The sequence below is a fragment of the Rhinolophus ferrumequinum genome, chromosome 13, assembly GCF_004115265.2.
Source record: "Rhinolophus ferrumequinum isolate MPI-CBG mRhiFer1 chromosome 13, mRhiFer1_v1.p, whole genome shotgun sequence".
Lineage (NCBI taxonomy): Eukaryota > Metazoa > Chordata > Mammalia > Chiroptera > Rhinolophidae > Rhinolophus > Rhinolophus ferrumequinum.
This window is the reverse complement of record NC_046296.1, coordinates 52,899,856-52,922,352: the sequence shown is the minus strand read 5'-3', so window position 1 is coordinate 52,922,352 and position 22,497 is coordinate 52,899,856. Positions and strand designations below refer to the sequence as shown.

The 22,497-nt window shown below is 36.0% G+C and overlaps 1 protein-coding gene across 1 annotated transcript in view; it reads left to right on the top strand.

Annotated features, from left to right (window-relative positions):
- BABAM2 (BRISC and BRCA1 A complex member 2) overlaps positions 1-22,497 on the top strand; it is a 364,621-nt gene that overhangs the window by 31,213 nt on the left and 310,911 nt on the right. Inside the window, exon 3 of the mRNA XM_033125481.1 lies at positions 7,170-7,246. Within this exon, the coding sequence (XP_032981372.1) occupies positions 7,170-7,246 (77 nt within the window). The remainder of the gene's footprint in view (positions 1-7,169; positions 7,247-22,497) is intronic.

Here is a 22,497-nt window from a genome sequence, read left to right as displayed (position 1 = left end):
AATAGTTTGAATATTTGATTCACTCCCTCCTGGCTTGTAGAATTTCTGCTAAAAAAATCTGATGATAATGTAATGGACTTTCCTTTGTAGGTTACCATCTTTTCCCTGGCTGCCTTGAGGATTCTTTCTTTGTCGTTGATTTTTGACAGCTTCAATACAATGTGCCTTGGAGAAGGCCTGTTGGGGATGAGGTAATTAGGTCTTCTATTTGCTTCTTGGATTTGAGGATCCAGTTCTTTCCACAAGTTTGCAAAGTTCTCATCGCCTATTTGTTTGAATATACTCTCTGTTCCCTTCTCTCTTTCTTCTTCTGGTATGGCCATTATTCTTATATTGCTCTTTCTGATTGAGTCAGAAAGTTCTTGTGGAGTTCTTTCATTTCTTTTAAGTCTCAAGTGTCTTTCTTCTATCTGTGTCATTTCCGGATTTCTGTCTTTGATGTCACTGATTCTTTCCTCCATCTGGTCAACTCTACTACTTAAGCTGGCTGTTTCATTCTTCATTTCTTTTATGGAGTTCTTAACCTCCAGAAATTCTACTTGGTTCTTTTTTAAAATTTCGATCTCTTTGGTAAAATGTTCATTTTGTTCTTTGATTGTGTTTCCGAGTTCATTAAACTGCTTGTCTGTGTTTTCTTGCATCTCATTGAGATTTTTCAGGACTGCTATCTTGAATTCTGTCATTTAAGTCACATATTTCCATGTCTTTAAGTTCATTTTCTAGGCACATTTTATTTTCTTTCTGAGCTGTCTTGTTGCCTTGGTTATTCATGGCAATTAATGATTTATTATTTCTCTTCCTACGTCTACAGGAGTGGGTTCTGCAACAGGTTGATAGGAAGAGGTCTTTCTTTTGTTTTCCAAGTACGGGTTGGTAGGGTGTTTTATTTTCTCTCCGACTGCAGCCTTTTATTCTCTCTCATACCGTAGTGTTATATTTTTCTCTGCACTATTCCGTCTTTTCACACAATGGGGGGATCCCTGGAAGGCAGGCTTCTCCTGTGTTAACAGTTCGCCTGGGTTGTAAGGTGCTGCGTCCCTGTGGGGATGAAGAGAACTTTTGAAGTTCCAAAGCTCTTCCTGCACCAGATTCAGAGCCCGTGTGTTTCAGCAGTTCTGTTTACTCCTGCAGGGATCCGCCCAGGTAGGGGGAGACAGGGGTGGAGTGGGTTGTGAGAGGTGGCCCAGAGCAATGGCGGCGACTACCGCCACAGCCGGTCCTGCTTCCACAGCTCCCTCCCCTTTGCCAGAACTAGTTGGGCTGTGAATCTGTGTCTGAGGTCCACAGTTCTCAGAACAGCAAATATTCTGTTCCTTTGATCTGACACTGCTACTGTTCCGCTTCTAGCACCTGGCAGGTGGGGGTGGGGCGAGCTCTGGGAGGGTAAGGAGGGGGCGGCTAGTCTCAGTGCCTAAGGCTTCCGTTCTCTGCTTGGCAGTGAGGGCTTAAACCACCGTTTTCAGCCTTCTTCCCTCAGTCCTTGCTCCGAGGTCTCTGCCGTGAGCGTTGGGTTCCCCCGTGTTATATGCTGCCCCCTCAGCCCTGTGGGCCATAAGCGGAGCCCTAGCAGTCCGAGTTCTTCTCTCTCCCACAGCTGCGGTAGTTCTGGGATGCAGCGAGCTCGGAGCACTGAGCTAGGTCTGCATCCTGCGCCCCCGGCTCTGTCTCCGCACTTCTCCCTTCCCTCGTCCCCCGCTTGAGTGATTCGCCCACCTTTAGGTGAATTCAGTAGTGGGCCTCTTAGTCTTGTCTGTCTGCTGTGCAGGGAGTCCTTTGGGGAGTTATAGTTTTTCAATTTGTTGTAAACTCCAGGGGAGATTTCAAGAAGCGCACCTCATGCTGCCATTTTTGTGACGTCATCCAGCTGCTGTTGTTATTATTTATTGTGAAAATAGTGTAATTTTAGGTGGTGACTTTAAATTTTGGGTCACATGTACAGCTTTTCAAAGGGAAAATCTCCCATAAATGATCACAATTTCACCTTTCTCAGAGGTGAGGATGATAACATCTTCCCTATTACAGTTAAATCATAAGTTTTTTTCATGAAAAGAGCACTGATTGGGAACAAGATTTTTGCATTCGTCCAACACACCTTTATCTCTGTACGTTGTTACTGGAGTATCCATGTCCTAGACACCGATGCTAGATGCTGGAGATTTAAAATTGACTTCACGATGCCTAGGCCTGGGAAACAAAGATGTGGCCAGAGTGCCCTGGAATGGATTTCTAATCCCAGAGCTCTCACTGCGTGGCTGTGAGACCCTCGGGACTTCACTTGCGTCATCTGTAAAATGACAGTTCTTTGGTTTAGTTTATGATTGTAAGTATATGCTAGAATTTAATCAGTGCTAGGTGCTTAGCACTGTGCTAAATGCTGTACTAAGATATAAGAAACTGTAAAACATTTTTTAGCACCAGAAATCTTATGATCTAGTTGGGAAAACAGACCACAATTAGAAAATAGGTAATAATATTGGGAGTCATGATTAGATGTAAAATAAGAGACCAAATGGATAAGAGTATATGAGGTTAGTATTTTTAGCATTTTATTGTGTCAATGATTAGCTGCAGTTTTTGTTATAAAGTACTAGACTGACTAAACTACCTGCTTTGATGCTATCAAGGATTCCCACTGGATAATTCCCCCTTAGATAACCTGCAGAATGTAATAGTTTACCTCCCTTCGTTCTCCCACTTTAAAATAGTGTATTTGCAGTATATTGAAGTAATCAGAATATAGTAAAAGTCATTTTTAGAGAATAGTTCTTCATCTGAAACCTTTTTCATTATATGTCAGGATATGTTTTTTGTTCTTGTCACTGCTATATTCCCAGCACCTAGCATAGTGCCTGACATATAGTAAGCACTCAGGAAAGATAGTTGAGAGACAAATTTGAAATTACATTTTAATTATCAGTGATTTTTAAATCATTTAAATTATTTTATTAAAAGTTTTTCAATTTGGAATATTTGTTTTATAAACCAAAGATCTAACTATATGTTAGGTCAAATTGCCATCATACAAATATAATTTTAATGAAGCCAAGCCAGTAGCTTTTCACTAAGTAGCTTTTCCGTATTTGTTCAGGGAAATGACTTTGTAGATGAATGAACTGGCCCAGTCTAGTAGTTATCTGCTACTGACATCTGACTGCAACTTCATGGAGACCTTACACCAGAACTGCCTAGCCAAGCCTTACCCAAAATTCTGACACAAAGAAACTGTGAGACACAATAAACGTTAGAAATGGAAGTTTTTGATATCACATTATAAAGACTTTCATATATTTTACTTGAGGCTATCAGTAAATCACCTTGCATTCTTTCCTTCTGAAAAGGAGTGAAGCAATTTAGAAGAAAAAGGTAAGTGAAGCCATCATAGCCAAGTTTCCTTAGTCAAATATAAAAAGGATGTATTTAGCCTTAAAATATTGATATAATTATAAAACAGTCCATGTTCATTAAAAAATCAAAACAATGCAGAAAGTCAATCAAAAACAGTTACAAAAATCAGCCAAAATCTTAACACATTTTGGTGACCCTCCCTCTGAAACCTGTTTATGGCTACACACACACACACACACACACACACACACACACAGATCTATCTTTTCTATAAGTGGAATCATATTATTCATATGTGTTTTTCAATCTTTCTTAACCCATGCACTTTCTTGATTAGCAGAAAAATTAATTCCCTCCTTGAGTGCGATTTGAAATTTCACGGTAAGTTGAATAACGTGATCAAAACCAATTTTAGACAGAGGTCATTTAAGAAGGGGAAACATTTTAGTTTAATCTTAAAGGAACCTTTAGGTAACAGGACTTTGGCTTGTTTCCCATAAACCTATTTATCCTAGGTAATAGGAAGATAGAACATAACAGATACTTGAAATAATTTGCTCAACATTTTATTGGAGAAGCTGAGTGCTCTGTAGGAGAGAGACCTGCTGATGGAAGCTTAGCCTTTTTTCTGTCACCTTGAACAGTTCAGCTCTTGGCCCCAAATTTGTAATTGTCTTCAGCAAAACAAAGCCCTGCAGTTAACTGGAGATTGGCCATTTTAACGTGGTTATGCTCTTTGGGGACTAGTACCCTCACCCCATCCCTGCTCCAAGTGTTCCAACAACATACAGCACTTTCTCTGGGTGAGTTTTGGTGAATTTTGGCTAGCCCACTCGCTAACGTGGCTCTGTTTCCACGTAAGATTTGGTTATCCTCTCATACTTTACACTTCTGATTTCCTTTTCCCTCGACTTGCTCCTCCCCTAGTCCCACTATTGAGGAAATCCAGTTGTCTCCGTTGCCACTGCTGCTGCCTCATTTATCCATCATCTTTCTGATGGATAAATGGGGTCCTGAAATGGACCCCTCTCTGGTCTCCCCATTTCTGTTTTACCTTTTTACAGTCTTTGCCCATACAGTAGATAGAGTGATCTTTTAAAAGCATAGAGTCAGAAAATATTACTCTTAAAACCCTCCTTTGTTCTGGGAATAAAACCTGAGTTAATTGTCACAGCTACAAGGCTCTGCAGTTTTGTCCTCCGCTTACCTCTTGTCCTAATCTTTTGCTGTTCTCTTCCTCACTCACTCTGCTCTAGCTGTAATGCCCAGACTTACCACGATTTCTTACCCCAGGTGTGTCAGACTTGATCCTGCCTGCACACCTGTGCACCTGCTGTTCCCTCTGCCTGCAAGTCTCTCCCCCAGAATTTTCCTGGTTAACACACTCATGTTACTCAGGTTTCACCCCCAGAGGTCGTCCCCAATCTTCTAATGTGATGTAGCTCCTGTTTTATTGCAGCACCCCGTTTTCTTAACATTCAGCAATCTTAAACCATCTTTGTATACTTGTCTCTTGTGTATCGTTTCTACCCTTGCCAGAATTGAAGGTCTATGAGACCATAGGTCTTGTCCACCGTGTTTTCCTAACACACAGAACAATGCTCAGTAAGTCCTATCGAAGTGAAAAAAATCAGGGAATGAATCACACAGATGGAGAAATGTACTTTTTCACACCCTGAGGTGGCTGTAACCAGCCATTCACAGTAAGGGAGGAAGGTGAAGTGGCACAGCACAAAAACACTTTCCCAGTCCTGGTTAAAGCTAAAAGTAACTTATAGAAAATGTGGCCAAGCAGTAACTGCAACAGTTTAGAAACTAATTTCACATTGAAGAAGGCCTTCTTCAAACAAACTAGAATCAGATTAATACTGAGGATTTCCTGTACTATTAATAACTTCAGCCGTTAAGCTATAATACGTAGATAGATAATTTGATCTTTGAGCCCCAAGACACTTGATTATGAATTATGGTTTTGTTGTTGTTGTTGTTGTTGTTGTTTGTTTTTAATCATTTTAAAGTGTTGGTTGAATGTAAGAAAAAAATCTTAGTGTTGCTTGTAGGGTCATTTCTGTCATTAGATTATAGTTTATATTTTAAGTGCTATAATTTATGTGTTTTCCATAAGCATTTTCAAATAACAACTGTGCTGAGAAAAGATTATATTATAAAGGAAATATTTTACTTAGTAAAAGGTGCCCTGAAGAATATTTTATAGTGAAAGGTAAAGGAGAATGTTCTTAAAGCCTGTGAAAAACTAAAATATGTTAGTATGCAATGATTTGTGCAACTTTGTTGTGTAGTTTATAAACTGGTATTTTTTGTTGGCCCCTAAAGATAAAGAGGAAACCAATCTAGTTAATTATGTTAAACACACCTGAGTCAGAACTCTTTTGGATGATATACCTATTTTAAAAGGATTTTTTTTTTTTTCTCCAATTGGAGAACTGTGTGTTTTTGCAGGGCCCATCAGCAGGAATTGAACCGGCAACCTTGTTGAGTTAAAGTTTTTTGTCTGGTTCTTTCTTTTTCCTATTCAAATAGTTTTGAGAAAAAGAAATAGTAGATCTACTATGAGGTCTGAGTTAGACTTTTTTAGAGTTAGCATTTCTCAAATTTATTGTCAAATGACTGTTGCCCTTCAAAGTGGTTGTTTGGCGAAGTTGTACATTTATTCCAACAATGCTCCCCATTCATTAAAGAACTTTTGTAGGTTCTTTTTCAGAAATGTTTCATAGCAGGTTTTGGAATTAGGAAAGAAAATTAGCCTGTTTGCTTTACTTTATAAATTAAAAACCTCACTTTTTAAAAACTAAGTGAAGACACATAACTTTCTCAATCTTCATATTGAATACTTTATAAATTTATGAAGCCAATACTGCTGTTATGCAGTTGAAGTTATGACTTGTAAGATCATGAAAGATATCTCATAAAGTAAATCTGTGTAAAGAACAAAGAACATTGTTGTGAAGTAACATAAAAAAAAAAAAAACCAAGCCGTTGAGACGTAGGTGACTAACTCACCCCTTTTTAAATTTGCATTTTATCTTAAACTGAGTACATCATGCTCTCCTACAGATGTAAGTTGTGGGGTGCCAAATCTAGAGGAGGTGCTTTACCTTCAGAGAAAGAGAGAAAACCATCTGGTACCAGAAAAAGGCCAAAAGTGGGCTCTTTTTAGTACTGAGTGAAAGCTAAGAGTCTATATTTAAAATATGACCACAAAATTCTCTTGTTTTACAGTTCTTGGTGTCAAAGACCACAGAACTCTTTTGGATGATATACCTATTTTAAAAGGATTTTTTTTTTTTTTCTCCAATTGGAGAACTGTGTGTTTTTGCAGGGCCCATCAGCAGGAATTGAACCGGCAACCTTGTTGAGAGCTCGCGCTCTAACTAACTGAGCCATCCTACCGCCCCTCTGGAAGCTCCTTGCCTTCAATCTAATTGTGGAGGGCGCAGCTCACTGGCCCACGTGGGAATCAAACCGGCAACCCGGTTGTTCAGAGCTCTCGCTCTAACCAACTGAGCCATCTGGCTACCCCAGATGATGTACCTATTTTAAAAGAGGGATACACTTCTTTGAGAGAAATAGTTGAAGCATTGTTCGTGTTTGTTGTTAGAAGGCATGTAAGTTTTACTGTGAGATAAATGAATTATTTGTTTCAGGGCAAGTCTTATTTTCTTGGCCTCCGTGACCATTACGGGCTTCTATTTTGTTCTATAAGCCAGTGTTTTAATATTTTATCTGTAGAGATCACTGTTTATTTACTTTAGTAAATACCATAAACATATTGGTTTTTTTTAAAAAAATCTATTTTTTCAAAGGTGCACATCATTGACTCCTGGACCCAACTGTGACCGATTTAAATTACACATACCTTATGCTGGAGAGACATTAAAATGTAAGTAAACGATGACTGTTTTACTGAAAATGTTGATTATAGTGCTAATTGTTAGGCTTTGTGCTTTAGTTTTTATTTCCAGTTGTTACGTGTTATTTCCTAAGATATTGATCACTAGGATTCCCCACTTTTTAAAACTTTGTCTTTCAATCCTAGTTCTGTTCGAAGTAAGTCAGTTGGCAGGGACTAAGTAAGTTCTGATCAAATAGGCACACACGTTATCTCTTTTATAGCAAAGGTCAGAATTGCAAATAGCTACAAGGGCCAGATTGGTAACATGAATGATGGAAATGGGTGGCGTGTGGCAAATTGGGGTACACCTACCCCGTCTCAAGGGACTGCCTCTACTGATTTACTGAGAGAAGGTGGAAATCTGAATTTTTATATGAATTGTCAGTTTTAGATGTTGACCACTTTTTCAAAATTAAAAACTGGGGGCCCACATTGTACAGGCCAAATCAAATGTGTGTGGGGGCTGCTTTGACCTCAGTAAAGAGTATGCAAGTCCTCCCGCTGGACTTAGTCCATGTACAGCCTCTCTTTAGGTTGTGTCAGCCCTGGTCTGCCATTATTATCAGTGCCGAAGCTCTAGCCTATGTGCAAATGATGATAGCTTTGGTGGTTTAGTATCAGTAATTTCGTCAGGAATTTTCTCCCTTGAACTTACGCTTGTGGTGGACAGAGTACTAAAGTCTCTCTATTTGTAAAAAGAAGGATAAAGAACATTAAAGCTATGACAGATGAGTAAACAGTGCCTTTCAGACTGTGGACTATGTGTTGCACCATCATAGGCCAGGAGGGGGTCACATCTTACTTTCTGTAGAATTACTTTATATTAATTTGCCAAATGCAACATGAAGTGAAAAATCTGTGACATGGTGACTTGTTAACCTTGCATCATTAGGTCATTCTCTGGAAACCATTGAAATACAAAAAAAATTTCACTTGTTTGAGGTAGTAGGACAGATTAGATTGCTATTTTAAAAAGAATTAATTTAAAAGAAATGATCAAAGTAAATCATTCACATGGTTAAAAATATAAATAGTTCAGAATTTTTTTATATATGAAAGCAGTAGTCCTCTGTCCTGTTTCTCCCCAATCCTAGACCTTTCTCCTAAGGGAACCACTTACATTTTTAAGATATTGTTTCAGTGTTTAGTTCTTCTGGGGATGATCCATGTATCTAAATAGCATGCTTATGCTTCTGTTTCTTGACTTATCAATTTTATATATTATTATCTTTTGACTTTCCGCTCTGATATATGAGGCGTCAGGCTGTTTTCATTGCACCCTTTATCTTTGTCTTCTCCTCCTCTTTAATTATATCACCACTGTTTGTTCTTGTGTTGGTTACCCTGTAGCTTTAAAACATTTTTTTTAAGGATCTCTTTAAGCATTGTGTTGTTACAGTTAAGGGAACAGCCCATAAGCGTTGTTAGTAAGCGCCTGGCCCACAGTTGGCACTGTTCTTACTTAAGCACAGTCGCTGTGCAGTGACCATGAACACTTAGTATATTTTTATTTAGTTTCCCATTAACCATCGTAGTGTCTTTTGGCTCCCCACTTTGTAAGATGAACATATTAGCCCCTGCCCTTCCTTCTGTTCCTCTTCCTTCATCTCCCAACTTTTGTTTTCTATTCTATTTCTTCTGCATTGTCAAGATTTTAACTTACTGTCTCTTCTAAATCTGTTGTGTCTTCTGTGCTTTGTCTGTAAATTGCTTGAATGATTGCTCTGCAGGCCTGTTCCTGCACAGTTACCACTATGGGATTTACGTTTATTGTTCTCTTGGATTTGGCCTTGTTTTGTAGAATCTATGTATTGAAAATTCTATGTTTTCTAGAATTATATCTTGGTAAACAGGTTGCCCCTTTATCTTGCTGGAACATAGTCTCCAATCCCTTGCTCCGATTCCACTCCTCCCGCCGTTCCTGTAACCCTTCTGATAACTTTTTATTACGCTGGTCATAATTAGGTATCTTAATTTCTAAGAGCTTTTTCCTGCTCTTACGCTCTGTTTCTCTTTCATGACATCTTGTCCTTATTTTATGAATACAGTATCTTAAAAGTTTTCAAAGGATATAGAAATTTTTTTTAAGTTTTCTTGTTTTCTGAATTATTTTAATTTCCCCTAGGGATGATATTTTTATCATCTCCCCCCCCCCCCCCCCGTTATTCTATAGTCTTTCTTCAAATAAAAGGTAGTTTTTGGCTGTCCATTTATAGTTAAGACAGGCAATAAAACTGTGGCTGGGGCTTCTGTACAGGCCAGGCTTACTGAGCGGGTGGGTAATGGTGGCCAGCTGTTACTACGAGGAGCCCCTACGGGTCATACTTTAGAGTTAACTGTTGTAACTCTCCCCCAGATAGTTTCCTCTGTGTCTTTAGAGAACACCACTCCTAGCTCCTCGGATTTTCCCCTGGGGATGTACATCTCACCACCATGCCATTTTGTGGGGGAGTGGGTACTCTGGATGAAAAACAGGGGTTCTGTGGAAAGTAACCCCACAGGGTTATCATCATAAATTCCTAACTGGGCAGGTCACGGTGGGTGGTCACGCTCCAGGCATACAACTTCTTTAGTGAAAGGTTATAAGCCAGGCCTGTCCATTGTTCTTTCAATCTAGGTTAACACACCTTTGAAATACCTCAAGAGAGTACATAATCTTGTTAACTATCTTGTAATTCAATCCCCACCTTGCGTTCTCTAATCTTCCTTATGTCCCCGCCTTAATTTCAAATGCATAAAAGAAGCTGCAAAACTGTTATTCTGTGGGAGCATTTGAGATCTTGCTCCTCAGTGTACGTCATCAGTTTGTCATCAGTTTGGCTCAAATGAATTCTCATAAAAATTTTCTACAGGTTTTGATGTTTCTTGTATTGACAGTATATAGATTATTCTCCATGGAGCTTATAGTTATAAATCTCCCTGTTCTTAGCCCATATCTAATTTTGCCTCTCCTTACACCAGCTGATTCCCAAGTTTTTGTGGCTTTCCCAGGACAGATGTCTTCCTCTCGTCTGTAGCCTCTCCTCACATTTCCGTAGCCAGAGCTTTCTCATTCAGTACCACTCTTCTCTCTGCATTCTGCCTTCTAGGAATTGGTTGAAATGTCCCATCTATTGATTGCTACTCTCTCTTCTTCCTCTTCACTTTCTGGTTGTTTAGGGTTTTTATTTTCTGTTTCTTCACTATCATTTAAAGGGAGGGTGGTCTTTCATTGATTATAGTAAACAACTTTATCTAAAGTTTCTCATAAATCCCACTAAAATCTTATGGTGTGTGGTTTAAACTATAATTTTAACCAAGGCTGAATCAAACTATTTGGAGCTTATTGTAATTTTATTTTGTAACTTTAAGCCCAGTGAAGTTAGAGATGGAGACTGTTTTGTTTATTAAATTATATCTTCAGTCTCTAGCCCAGTAAAGATATTCAGTTAAATATTTGTGGAAGGAATGAAATGAATGCATGTATGAATTAATGAATCTTAGTGTTCAGATTTTTGTCAGTTGAACTATAGTGTTATAAAGAATGACATTCTGTTACTTGTATTAGTCTTTTGCCAACAGAAATTCAGTTTTTAGAAGTTATTTATTGTACAAGAAATTTATAATTGGAACATTGCTCTTAATAATTCAGAAAGCAGGAAAGACATACAGTACTTTTCGGATTTGGAGTCTATATCAATTTTGTCTTTATAAATTTTACTGTGCCATCCCACAGCGGATTAATGAAAATAGCATGTAACTAAATTTTATATTTCAGAATACTTTATATATTGGAAAACAGTTCTATAAATGTTTCATCTGTGAATAAAGGAAATTTGTGCAGTTAATGAGAATGAAAGACAAAGGAGAGGGCATATTTCTACCCATGAATTTATGCATTGATTCCTACAAGAATTGATTCCAAATTAAATAATTGAAATGAAAAAGACCAGATTACGGTACATTAGGAATGACATTATTGTTTCCTCAGCTCTTTTAATGTGAAGAGACAACTCTTCAGTGTTGGGGCAATGAAAGAGTTGCCAATTTGTATAAGATTCTTATGGAAAATATCAAAGGATATCTGAATTAAAGAGAAGTCCTTGAATTTCATGATTGTAGAAGAGAGAACTGTACTTACTTAAAGAGGATTGGAAAAGTGAATCTTCAATGATCAAGGTTGATTGATTTAAGTAAAATACATGTTAAGGTCTTTGGATGGTGCCACTAAAATGAGTAAAAGTTTACCAGTTAATAGCAAAATTAAAAGGAACATCAATGAGCCTCATATAAATGCATATTTGTAAAAATAGCCACCCTAGTCACGATCTATAGCACTTAATTCTTGAAGAAATTATTGTGTGTTTTGTGTTTTGTGTGTGTGTGTGTGTGTATGTGTGTGTGTATGTGTGTACACCCTATTTATTTAGGGCAGGAAATAGACTGTTTTGCTCATTGTTTTATTTCCAATCTCTAGTGTATTGCCTGACATTTAGAGGGGGCTCACTAAGTGTTTGTGGAATGAATGAACCGTGTTCATTCTTTGGATCTGGCAATGATGAAGTTTGATAAGAAAGTGACAGCATTCTGAAGTCTTCTTAATTTCACAAGTTCATTGAATAGCACTATTTAAGTAACTATAAAGAGAGATAATTGAAATATTATAAGTTACATTAAGCAAGTCTGTGGCTGGTAAATCAAATGGTTTGCTAACATTGGTTTCAGATTTGAAATGATCTTTTATTTAAAATTTCTGTTTTTCATACTAACAATTTACTCTAATCAGGGACTGTTTGGTTATAAGAAACCCATCGGCACAAACATAAATTAAAGAGGTTGTTTGTCTTTATAAGAAATTAAGTGAATTCCATGGTGCCCAAGGATGGGAAGTACAGCCACCGATAGGCACTGGGACCAGGGACTGCAAAGATGGAAGACACCACAGTAGCCAGTCAGCCTCTGTGTCCTTGTTTGTGGCTTTCTCCTGCAACATAGTCTGTTGTCATTATATCCACTTTATTCTTTCCCCACCCAGATTTCTCTGTTTCTCCTCACATAGAGTTGAAATGGCTTCCTGAGCCCCTCAAGTGGTGATTCAGTTCAAGGCCCCCAGAAACTGCCTATAGTCTTGGAATCTCAATTCCTGGGAGAGAGGGTCTGATTGGCAGTTTGGGCTGGGTGCCCACTCATGATCCAGTCGTATGGCCAAGAGTCCTGGGTCATGTTTTATCAGCCTGGTTATTAGAGGCCAGTTTAGCCCAAGGTCAGCATGGGCTTCGGCAACTAGAGAGGTATTTATGTGACACTGTCTCAGGAATTCCTTCTAAAGAGCTGCCAAATAATACTATAGACATTTTCTACTTTAACAATAGAAGCAATACCACTGTTCATCATCTGAGAGGAATGATGAATATTTCAAAGCCATTTGTGAAAGAGTGAAGAAGTCATGCCAAAAAATTATCTCCAAAGATTTTGAAGTTGACTTTTGTAGAAGAAAAGCCTGCGTTCAGAGGAAAAACTGAAAAAGAAAAAAAAAAAGTTATGATTTGGATAACATTCTCTCCCATGTTCTCAGAGGAGCAGTGTAAAATTGCTGTTCATTTCCAAGGCTTTGATATAATACATCACTAAATTTAAATATTTATTTTTGGAGAATGATTACAACTAAATGAACTAAGCTCAGAACTGCTATTTAAATGGAATGCACCATTTAATTAACAGTGGTCAAACACATACAAAGATTTTTATAGACACATTACAAATAGAGTTCCAGAACTTATTTACTGAAGCTTTACTGAATCTTGAAAGTAGCTTCGTTTCTGATCCGATCTCAAGTGTTTTGGCTGCTGTGTGCGTGCATGTGTGCGTTAACACAGTGCTCCTGGCATCTCAGGTCTGTTATGGATTCCTTTGTCTTAGCCAATCACCATGGTAAACTCGAAATGCTCTCTTTTCCCTGCTCTTTGTCTCCTAAAAGCTTACTTGTGTGGTTCTGTGTAGAGATGTTCAAGGGCTTGGCACTGATGGCTGTCAAATACACTTAACACCAAACTGGCAGCACCTGAAGGTCGCAGTGATGGTGTGACATTCGTTGCACCAGCTGAAAGATATTAAAGTTCAGTTGAGTTACTCTTATCTAAGAATTTTTGCATTTTTTTTTTTTTTTTGGTTTATTATTATCCGTATACTTTGAACTCTGGGCAATAGGTCCAAAAGCCGGTTGCTGTGGCTATAGCTGTTGGCGATTTTGTTGGGATGACAGTGTTATTTTGTGAAAAATTTCTTGTATTGTTTAAAATAAATAATCTGTTGGGCAAATGTTAACCGAGTAGTTGTTCTGCTTTAACCCTTTTTCTCTTCCTTTTCGTAATTTGGTGACTGACAATAATGCAAATCAAAAACCTGCACAAGTGATTTGCTCATCTTACTTTTCAAATACCCTACCTTTTCTGTTTCTGCTTTTGTTCATCCCGTTTTGGCTTCCGTAGGATGGACCAAGGAAACACTGAAATAGCCTGACCGTTTTGTGACATACTTGGTTCTTCATTTGCACTCAAATTTGCCGCTCTAATGGATGTGCTGTCCACGAGGCTCCTTGGTCCACACTCCTCTAGTCTCCAAGGTCACCTGCAAGGAAAGGAGGGCTTGACCATTTGTACTATGACTTGTAACAGTTGAGCTAAGTAAAAAGTTGGACACTATATGAACGGATTTAGTATTTTCATCACACTGAGAGGCATTGTAATTTTCCTTGGTAGCATAGTTAATTTTACTTATTTTTATCTTTTCAAAGGATTCATTTACTTAAAGATTATTATCTAGCACTCAAGGTATTTTTAGAGGCTAATTAGGGAGGCAGGTCACCTTTGATTTAGTGAATGTTCTAAAAATGCTCATTGAAAGGCAAGTAAGAAGTGCTAATTTTGTGGATTAGACATTGTCTCTCCCTTAGATTTCGAGGAGTCCTTTGTCCTGGTATTCAGAATATTTTATTTTCTTGGAATTCATGGAATGTTAGAAAAAAAATAGCAATTAATATTATTGACTTAAATTTGTAAAGTCAGCTTAATTATAGTTATATATGTACGTATATATAAAATCTAGCTTTGATGCTGATTATAATTTATTTACAATGACTGATAATTACCAATTTACTGAGCATTTATTTATAGAGTTAGGTTTATTTTATACATGATCTCATTTAATCACACAGTAACTGTGAGATATAAATTTATATCCTGCTTTTTATATTAACTTTTTTGAGGTATAATTTACATACAATAAAATATACCAGTTTAAAAATGTGTACAGTTACATACATTTTGGCCGTTGTAAACACCTATGTAACTACACCACAATCAAAATATAGAACATTTTTCATTCCCCCAAAATGCAGAACATTTCCTTCCCTCCACAAGTCAGTCCCTTCTACCACCGTCCCCGCAAACCCTGAAACTTATCTTCTTTCTGAAATTATAAAACAGTTTTTCCTGTTTTAGACTTTTGTATAAAGGGAATCATGTACTCTGTCGTTTTGGTGTATGGCTTCTTTCATCCAGCATGTTTTTGAGATTCATCCATATTATTCCTTATATCAGTAATTTGTTCCTTTTATTGCTGACTGGTATAACATTGTATGGGTAGACCACCGTTTCTTAATTAATTCGTTTTGGCTATTTAAATAAAGCTGCTATTACATTTTTGTACATGTATTTTTGAGAAGATATGTTTTAATTTTCTTGAGTAAATACTTAGGAGTAGTATAGCTGTGTTATGTTTAACTTTACAAGTATGTAATTGTTAGCGTGTTTTCCAAAGTGGCTGTACTAGTTTATATTTCTACTAGCAATTTATGAGCGGTCTAGTTATTATGTATTCTTGCCAACATTTGGTATTATTGGTCTTTTAAATTATATCCATTCCAGTGGATGTGAAATTATATCCCTTCCAGTGGATGTGTCGTCGTATAATAGCTCATTGTGGTTTTAACTTTCATTTTATGTGTTTACTGGCTATTAGTATATCTTTTGTTGTGAAGTATCTGTTCAAATCTTTTGCTCAGTGTTTTGATTGGATTGTTAGTCTTTTGTTGAGTTATAAGTGTTCTTTATATAGCATAGAAAGAAGTTGTCAATTTGTCAATATTTTCTTCCAGTCTGTGGCTTCCCCTTTTTGTTTTCTTAATGGTATCTTTCCAAGAGCAGAAGTTTTTAATATTGATGAAGTCCAATTTAATAATTTTTCTTTATTGTTTATGTATTTGGCTTCTTGTTTAAGAAATCTTTGACTACTTGAAGATCTTAAAGATTTTTTCTTAGAAGTTTTATATTTTTAGCTTTTACATGTTGATTTGTGATCCATTTTGAGTTAACTTTGACATATATAGATTAATTAACCATATAAGTGTGGGTAATTAACCATTTCCTGGATTTTACATTGTATTTCACTGATATGTCTATCTTTACAAGAATACAACACTGCCTATATTACAGTGTTATACTCGTAGTAAGTCTTTAATCAGTAGTTGTTAAATCCAACAACTTCTTTTTGAAACTTGTTTTGGCTAGTCTAGGTTTTTCATATTTCCATAGAAATTTTAGAATCAGCTTGGCAAATGTCTACAAAAATCCTGCTTGGATTGTATTGAATCTGGAGGTCAATTTATGGAGAATTAACATCTTAATAACATCGAGTCTTCCAATAGATGAAAATGATAACCCCTTCATTCATTTAGCTCTTCTTTAATTTCTTTCAATATTTATAGTTTTAGTGAACAGGCACCAATTTTGATAAATTTACATCTGGATATTTCATATTTTTTGATGCTAATTTATAGTATAAATGTATTTTGTTGAACTTTCTTTTTCCTAATCTCTGTTGCTAATCTATTGAAATATAATTGGTTTTTGGTAATTAATTGACGTTATATGCTATTCACTTAGTAGTTTTAGTAACTGATTGTAGATTACTTAGGTATTTTCTTCAAAACAAGCACTTCATTTGTGAAAAGAAAATTTTGCTTCTTTCTTTGCCGTCTGTATGATCATATTTCTTATTCGTGCTTTATTGCACTGAATAGCCCCTGCAGCAGTGTGAGTAGAAGTGATGAAATCAGACATCCTTGCCTTATTTCCAGTCCTAACGGGAGGTGTTTAGTGTTTCATCATTAAAATATTAGGTTGGTGCAAAAGTAATTGTGGCTTAAAAGGTTAAATAATTGCAAAAACCTCAATTATTTTTGCACCAACCTAATATAATTGTCAGTTATAGGTGTCCTTTATCAGTGTGAGAAAGTCCAATCTATTTTAGTTGGCTGAGAGTTTTTATAATGAAAAGAATATTAATATGTTAAATGTTTTTTTCTCTGTCTATTGGGATAATAACATGACTTCTCTCTTTTTTTCTGTTAATATGATAAGTAAACTGATTTTAAAATGTTGAGCTAATATTGCATTCTTCGGATTATATCCCCATTTGATCATTATGTGTTACCCCTTTTATATATTGCTAGATTTGATTAATTTATATTCCTTTAAGGATGTTTTTGCATTTATATTTGATGCTGTAATTCTGTACTTTTCTTGTAGTTCTTTTCTTGGTTTTGGTATCAGGGTAATGCTGGCTTCATAAAATGTGTTGGAAAGTGTTCAGTCCCTCTTCTGTTTTCTGAGTTTGTGAAGCATTGATTTTATTTAATCTTTAAATATTTTATAGATTCACTAGTTAAGCCATCTAGGCTGTGTGTGGGAGGGTTTGTAACTACAAATGCAGTTTAACAGATATAAGAATAACAAGTTATTTAATTATTTTAAATGTACTGTGTTAGTCTTGTCTTTAAAGGAATTTGTCCATTTCATCCAAGTTGTTGAATGTATTGACATAATGTATTTCATAATGTCCTTTATTAATCTTTCTACTGTCTGTATGATCTGTACTAATGTTCCCTTTTTCTTTCCTGACATGATAAGTTGTGTCTGTCTTTTTCTCTGCTTTCTTGATTAGTCTAGCTAGAGGATTAACAATTTTATCAATCTTTTCCATGGCTGTTCTAGTGTTTAGGATATGCATCTTTAACTTTTCATATTCTACTATTAAAATATTATAACTCCTCATTTACAATTGTAAGAACCTAACAATAGTATATAATTCTCTTTCCAACTCCCGCATCCCAGTTAGCCTTTGTGCTATTTTTGTCAAACATTTTATTTTCTTATATATTATAAAGCTGTAGTACTTTGTCTTTAGTAAAATGTCTGTTTAAATCTTACACCCATATTTTGTTAACTGGATTTTTTTTCTTATAATTGAGTTTTGAAAATTCGTCATATATTTAGAAACAAGTCCTTCATTAGATGTATGATTTACAGATATTTCTCCCTGTGCTTGTCATTTCATCGTCTTACCACCTCAGAAATTTTACTGATATTCATTTTACCTTTTTTTGTTTGTTTGATCATGCTTTTGGATGTAATATTTATGTAACTTTGCCTAATCCAAGAAACAAGGATTTTTATGTTCTAAAGATTTCATAGTATTAGGTTTTACATTTACGTCTGTGATCTATTTTGAGTTAATTTTTGTATATGGTTCAAGGTGTGGAATTTCCCTTTTTCTTTTCTTTTTTTTGTATATAGATACCCAATTGTTGTAGTATTATTTGTTGAAAAGAAATGTCCTTTCTGTTTTGAATTGCCTTTGCACCTTTGTATAAAATTAATTGTCCATATATGTGTGAGGCTCTTACTGGACTTTCTAGTCTGTTCTGTTGATGTATATGACTAACTTTATGTTGATACCACACTGTTTTGATTGCTATAGTTTTATAATAAATTTTTAATTTAAGTAGCATAAATACTCCAATTCTCTCTCTTCTTTCTTTTTAATGGAATTTGGAAAATTCTAGGTTCTTTTGCATTTCTGTATAAAGTTTGGAATCAGCTTGTCAGTTTTTAGTTTTCCATGTTTTCCAGTATTCCATGTACAGGTCTTGCACTTATTTGTCATGTTTATTTTGATGCTCTTGTGATTGTGTTTTTAAGTTTGTTTCTGATTGCTCATTGCTGGTATATAGACGTACAACTGAGTCTTTTATCTATTGATCTTGGATCCCGCAATCTTAGTAAGCTCATGTATGAGTTATAGTACCTTGTATGTAAATTCTACAGGATTTTCTACATAGAAAATTGCCAGTGGTGAAAAATGACAGTTGTATTTTTTCCTGTCCAATCTGAATGCCTTTTATTTTTCTTGCCTCCGTGCACTGACTAGAATCTCCTACGTGTTGTTGAATACAAGTGTTGGGAGCAATCATTCTTGCCTTGTTCCAGGTTTTAGGGGAAAAGCATTTCATCTTTGACTATTATGTATAATGTTGGCTGTGTATTTTTCGCTTATACCCTTTATCAGTTTGAGGAAGTTTCTTTTTATTCCTAGTTAGTTGAGAGGTGTTTCTTTTGTTTTAAAATCAGGAATGTATATTGATTTTTGGCAAATACATTTCTTCATCTATTGAGATGATTGTGGTTTTTTTTATGTTACTAATATGATGAATTTTTTGATTGATTTTTGAATATCCAGTTTACCTTGCATCTCTAATATAGTAAACTTCGGTTGGTCATGACATACTACCCATTTTATATATTAGTGGATTCAATTTTCTAAAACTTTGTTTAGAATTTTGCATTTATGTTCATGAATGATACTGGTTTGTAGTTTTCAATTAATGCTTTTTACTGGTTTTGGCATCATAGCAAAGCTGACTTAAGAGAATAGAATGAGTTGTGACCAAAATCCTTTTCTTCATTTTTTTCTGAATGGTTTGTAAGGAATTCATATTATTTCTTCCTTAAATATTTGGTGCAATTTGCTAGTGAAACCATCTAGGCCTGGTGTTTTCTTTGTGGGAAGGTTTTAAAGTATGAGGTGTGATGAAACAATACAGTGAATGTTTAAATAAAAAAAATGTTTTTACGCTAAAAGACACATTGCCATTAATACCCCTCAAAAGACTCTTTCTCACTTCAAACACACTTACCCCATTGTTCTTGCCACTTTCTGAAGCAGTTCTGGAAGTCCTCTTTCATGTGTGTCTTCAGTTGCTCTGTCGTGGCTGCCTCCATGTCTTGAATTGATTCAAAATGTTTACCTTTCATGGTCATTTTGACTTTGGGGAAGAGCCAGAAGTCGCACGGTACCAAATCCAGTGAATAGGTGGGTGAGGACACACCGTAATATTTTTATTTGACAGAAGTTGCATACCAGATGTGATGTGTGACACAGAGCCTTTCTGTGGTGATCAAAACATATGGTAAATGCTGCTGACGAGTGCCATTCAATGGAAGGGCAGGGATTTTCAATGTAGGAAGCGGTGCGTCAAACCTTAGTAACAGTGTGTGACAAGTTTCATCTTGTTTGGTGCAGTCAGTCAGGTGTGAGCTACAGTTGAGAGAAGGTGTGTTTTAAAGTATGTTGTAAATCGTGGATCACGAATAATGCATTAACATGAAATGGTCAAACAGTTTCATCCTCCATCATGACAGTGCTCCATGTCACATATCACATCTGGTATATGGCAATTTCTGTCAAATAAAAGCATTACGGTGTATCCTCATCCACCTTATTCACTGGATTTGGCACTGTGCAACTTCTGGCTTTTCCCTATAGTCAAAATGACCATGAAAGGTAAACATTTTGAATCTATTCAAGATATCGAGGCAGCCAGAACAGTGCAACTAAAGACGCTCATGAAAGAGGACTTCCAGAACTGCTTCAGAAAGTGGCAAGAACGATGGGATAAGTGTGTTTGAAGCAAGAGGGAGTTTTCTGAGGGGGATTAATGGCAATGTGTCTTTTACTGTAATAAATTTTTGTAAAAATTTAAACATTTACCATATTTTTTGATCACATGTTGTACACATTCAATTTCCTTAGTAGATGTAGAATTAATCAGGTTATCTACTTCATCTTGACTGAGTATTGGTAGTTCATATCTTTAATGGAATTTGTCCATTTCCTTTAAGTTGCCGAATGTATTGGCATAAAGTTTTTTATAATATCTTTCCTTTTTTTAAAAAAAATATATGTAAAACCTATAATGATTCACATCTGTTTTTCCTGATATTAGTAATTTGTTTTTTCTCCCTTTTTAAAAAACTTACCAGTCTGGCTAATTTTCAATTTTATTCATCTTAGAGAACCAGCTTTTGGTTTCACCCATCTTCTCTGTTGTACTTCTGTTTTCTATTTCATTGATTTCCATTCTGATCTTCTCTTACTTTAGGTTTACTTGCTTTTCTTTTTCCAGTTTGTTAAGATGAAAGTTGAGGACATTGATTTGAAATCTTTCTTCTTTTCTAATATAAGTGTTTAATGCTATAAATTTCTAACTAACTACTGCTTTAGCTATATTCCACCGGCCTGGATACGTTGTAATTTCATTGTAATTCATCAAATTTCTAATTTCCCTTTTGATTTCTTTTTTGACCCATGAGTTATTTGGAAATATGTTATTTAGTTTCCAGAATTTTCAGGATTTTTTAGTAATCTTTCTTTTGTCAATTTTGAATTTAATTTCATTATGGTCCAAGAACATACTTTGTGTAGCTTACATCCTTTTAAATTTATTGGGATTTGTTTTATGGCCTAAGATATGGGCTATTTTAGTAAATGTATAGCATCTTGTGAGGGTACAAAGTTGATGTCAATAAATGCCTACATTTCTATTAATTATCTTTGTTTTTCAGCGTGGTTCCTCTTTTTTTCTTTTTTTGCAAGATTATGGCATTGGCCAATAGTGTCTTCAGATCAGAAATGAGGGACTCATGCTTTTTCAGAGGAGGTAAAGCAGAGGTTTTTAAATTCTGGTCTGACCTAAGAATGAAGGGTACTTAATTAGGACAGTAGGTCATTAATGGAAGTGTGTGGAGGGCCCAGATGTGCTTCTGTTTTAACCTAGCTGTTTTTCCTTATTATTTTTGCTCTTAAGAACACTGGATTGCCCTCAGCTATAGGATATTTCAGACAGAAGTTGACATGAGACCTTCTCTGGGACATTATATGGCCGTTCCAGAAGGCATGGTACTCCAGATCACTTCAGGTTGGATAGCAGGCTTTCTGTGGCATTACCTGATAGCTAATCTCCATTCATTTTTCACTGGATCATTAGGGGAAATAATTGGGATTTCATAGTTTAAGTCTCCCAAAAGATATGAACCATGTCTTAATTTGTAGTATATGACATAATTTATTGACTTGTATATGATTCTTAATAAATCTTTTTATATGTATTTATGTCGCAGATGTGACTCTTTGTTTCTATTGAAATGAAAAAGTGACATAACCAGCCTACTAATTCTTCATAGAATAGTGCTTTTAATACTGTTCCCAGGCTGCTCTGACACCTCTATCTTATTGAAATCCTTCTTCACATTTCCAGAGTCAGGCAAGATAATCATCTTTTGGGTCATCAGCCAGTTCTGTGTCAGCATATAAAAAAAGAAAACAAGCAGTGGCTTTATCCTTCACACCAATAGCATTAGTAACAACCCCACCAAAAGCCAAACCAAAACAAAAAAACTTCATTTTTTCCTGCCTTTGGCTACAGCGCTAGGTTGTAAAAGGAAGAGAACAAAATGTTTTAGTAGAATCATGTGTTTAGTGATGGGGCGTTAGAGCCATTAAAAAATAACTTAACCAAAAATATAACAAAATATAAGAGTGGATGCTAGAGGATTTAGGAAGTCCCAGGGAGTTTTGTAGATACAAGATTTCAGATGAAGACCAGATACATCTAACTTGTGGAAGGAATGAAGGGACAAGGGAATGGAGAGATGAATGGGAATAGAGTTAGCTTCAAGATTAAGAGAAAGGATTTTTAAAAAATGTTCTTACGCAATCTGAATACAATTTGTTTCCCCATCTTTGGGCTTTAGAAATTAGAATCTTTTCATATTAGTGTCATTCTATATGGTGACCCTGTTTGATAATGGTGCTGTAAGCCTAAGAGGATGTGGTTGCATTCAGCTTACTGAAAAGTTACAATCCGTCTCTAGTTAGTTCTTCCTTTGTGCTTCTGCCTAAACCTCTCCATCTAGAGAAGTGCCAATTTGCCACTAAATTTAAATAAATAAGAACATTTCTCATCAATAGGGGTGGCAAATTTAGCCCCTCTTTAGAGCACTGAGCAATTTATGACCATATGTTAAATACCATAAAACAGCTTTACAGACTTGGTCCCTGGCCATTGCCAGATTGCACCGTAG